Source organism: Myodes glareolus, chromosome 9 (genome assembly GCF_982192425.1).
Source record: "Myodes glareolus chromosome 9, mMyoGla1.1, whole genome shotgun sequence".
Classification (NCBI taxonomy): Eukaryota; Metazoa; Chordata; class Mammalia; order Rodentia; family Cricetidae; genus Myodes; species Myodes glareolus.
In genome coordinates, this window is record NC_142034.1 from 64,696,395 (window position 1) to 64,698,292 (window position 1,898).

A 1,898-nucleotide genomic window follows, 5' to 3' on the forward strand; every position below is an offset into this window, starting at 1 on the left:
GCAGGAAGAGGCAGAGTGAAGCATTCACACCAACAGATTCTTCTTTGACTTGATCAGGCGCTGGGGAGACATTTTCTCACATCTTAGGTCTTTTCACTCTAACGTGACATGAAAATTAACTTGTTGAGTAATACCTGGAATCAGCCATGTCCTGGGAAACTGTTCGAAATGGTTACAGAGAATATCCCACTAGTACAGTGTCACAAATCCAGTGGGCGTTTTAAAGATGCTGCCTTGGGGCTTATTAAAAAGGAAGCATCTCGTTTACCTTTAAAATGTATTTTTTTTTTCTGTGTAGGCATATGTGATGCGGGTGGCCATGGAAGGCCAGAATGTGAGTTTCCCCAACACATTTGTCTTGCTGGGCTTCTCTGATCTTCCATGGCTGGAGATGCCACTCTTTGCAGTGCTTCTGGTCTCCTTCATCTTCACAGTGATAGGAAATAGCTCGATCATCTTCCTGTCCTTGGTGGACCCTAAACTCCGAACACCCATGTACTTCTTCCTAGACAACCTCTCCGTGTTGGATCTCTGTGTCACATACACCATTGTCCCACAGCTGCTCATCAACCTCTGGGGCCCAGAAAAGACCATTGCCTCCTGGAGCTGCCTGGCACAGGCCTACCTCTTCCACTGGACCAGCTGCACGGAATATGTCCTGCTGGCCGTCATGTCTTTTGATCGCTATGTGGCCATCTGCTGTCCCCTCCGATATGTTCTCATCATGCACCTCTGGGCATGTGTGTGTCTGGGAATTGTATGCTGGACCCTTGGCCTGGTCAATTCTCTGGTTCAAGCCACACTCACACTCTACCTTACCCTTTGTGCAAAAAAATACACTGGACCACTTCTTCTGCGAGGTGCCCGCTTTGATTAAACTGGCATGTGGTGACACCTCTATGAATGACCTGTCCCTAGCCTTGGGAGCTGTTCCTTTTGGAATAGTGTCTCCTCTGGCCGTGCTCACCTCCTACACCTTCATTGCTAGGGCCGTGCTGAAGTTGCCTTCAGCCAAGGGAAGGCGCAAGGCATTCAACACATGCAGCTCCCACTTGCTCGTCGTCACCATATTCTTTGGTCCAGGTCTTTGCACATACCTCCAGCCTCGGGGCAACAACACACAGTCCAAGTTCCTCTCCTTCTTCTACTGCGTCTTCACTCCAATGCTCAATCCACTCATCTACACTCTGAGGAACAAGGATGTGAAGGAAGCATGGAGGAGGATCCTATCCTCCCAGGGTAGGCAGAAGTCTTTGAAAGCTACATGAGCTCCTTCTGTCTCTGGGAACAACCACATGTTTAAGTTACTGCTACAAATTTGCTTTCCCAAAAAGATCCGTGCCTAGGTTCGAATTCTCAAAATCAACCACACCGAGGACAACAGAGACTCTTTCGACTAGAAACATCTGTCTTCTAAAATCTCAGATAAGGCCACGGTACTTATCTGACCCCTTCCCAGATATTTCTATCCACTGAGGAGAGATGGTCTATAGATCTTCTGAGTACTGACAGGAAAGCATGGTCTATGGATCCCTTTTAGTAACTGCTCTTAGGCCATAAGCTCTCAAAAAAAAAGTTCTGAAATGATTTGGGACAGATACATTCTCCTCAGCGATGTAGCTATTGGCAAGTCACCCATGTCCCTGTCAATACTCTGTAGCCTATGTTCCTGTCAGTAACCCTGACTGAACTCTTTGATTCACCAACAAACAAACAAAAACAAACAAAACAAAACAAAACAAAAAAGCACATGAAAATAGAAGAGGACCAGTTGGGAAACACAGGATCATTAGGAGTCAGAGAGATACATTAGGGTAATAGGGACATGAATATAATTAAAAATAAATTAGATGCATATATGAAACCCATTTTTATATAATATATAATAATTATATATA

At 45.3% G+C, this 1,898-nt stretch overlaps 1 protein-coding gene across 1 annotated transcript; it reads left to right on the forward strand.

Annotated features, from left to right (window-relative positions):
* The first annotated feature begins 307 nt into the window (after positions 1-307).
* On the forward strand, positions 308-1,268 carry LOC148120936 (olfactory receptor 2B11-like). The gene is given in 2 exon segments (XM_087909576.1): positions 308-829; positions 831-1,268. Coding segments are annotated over 2 exon segments (960 nt in total).
* Positions 1,269-1,898: the final 630 nt, after the last annotated feature.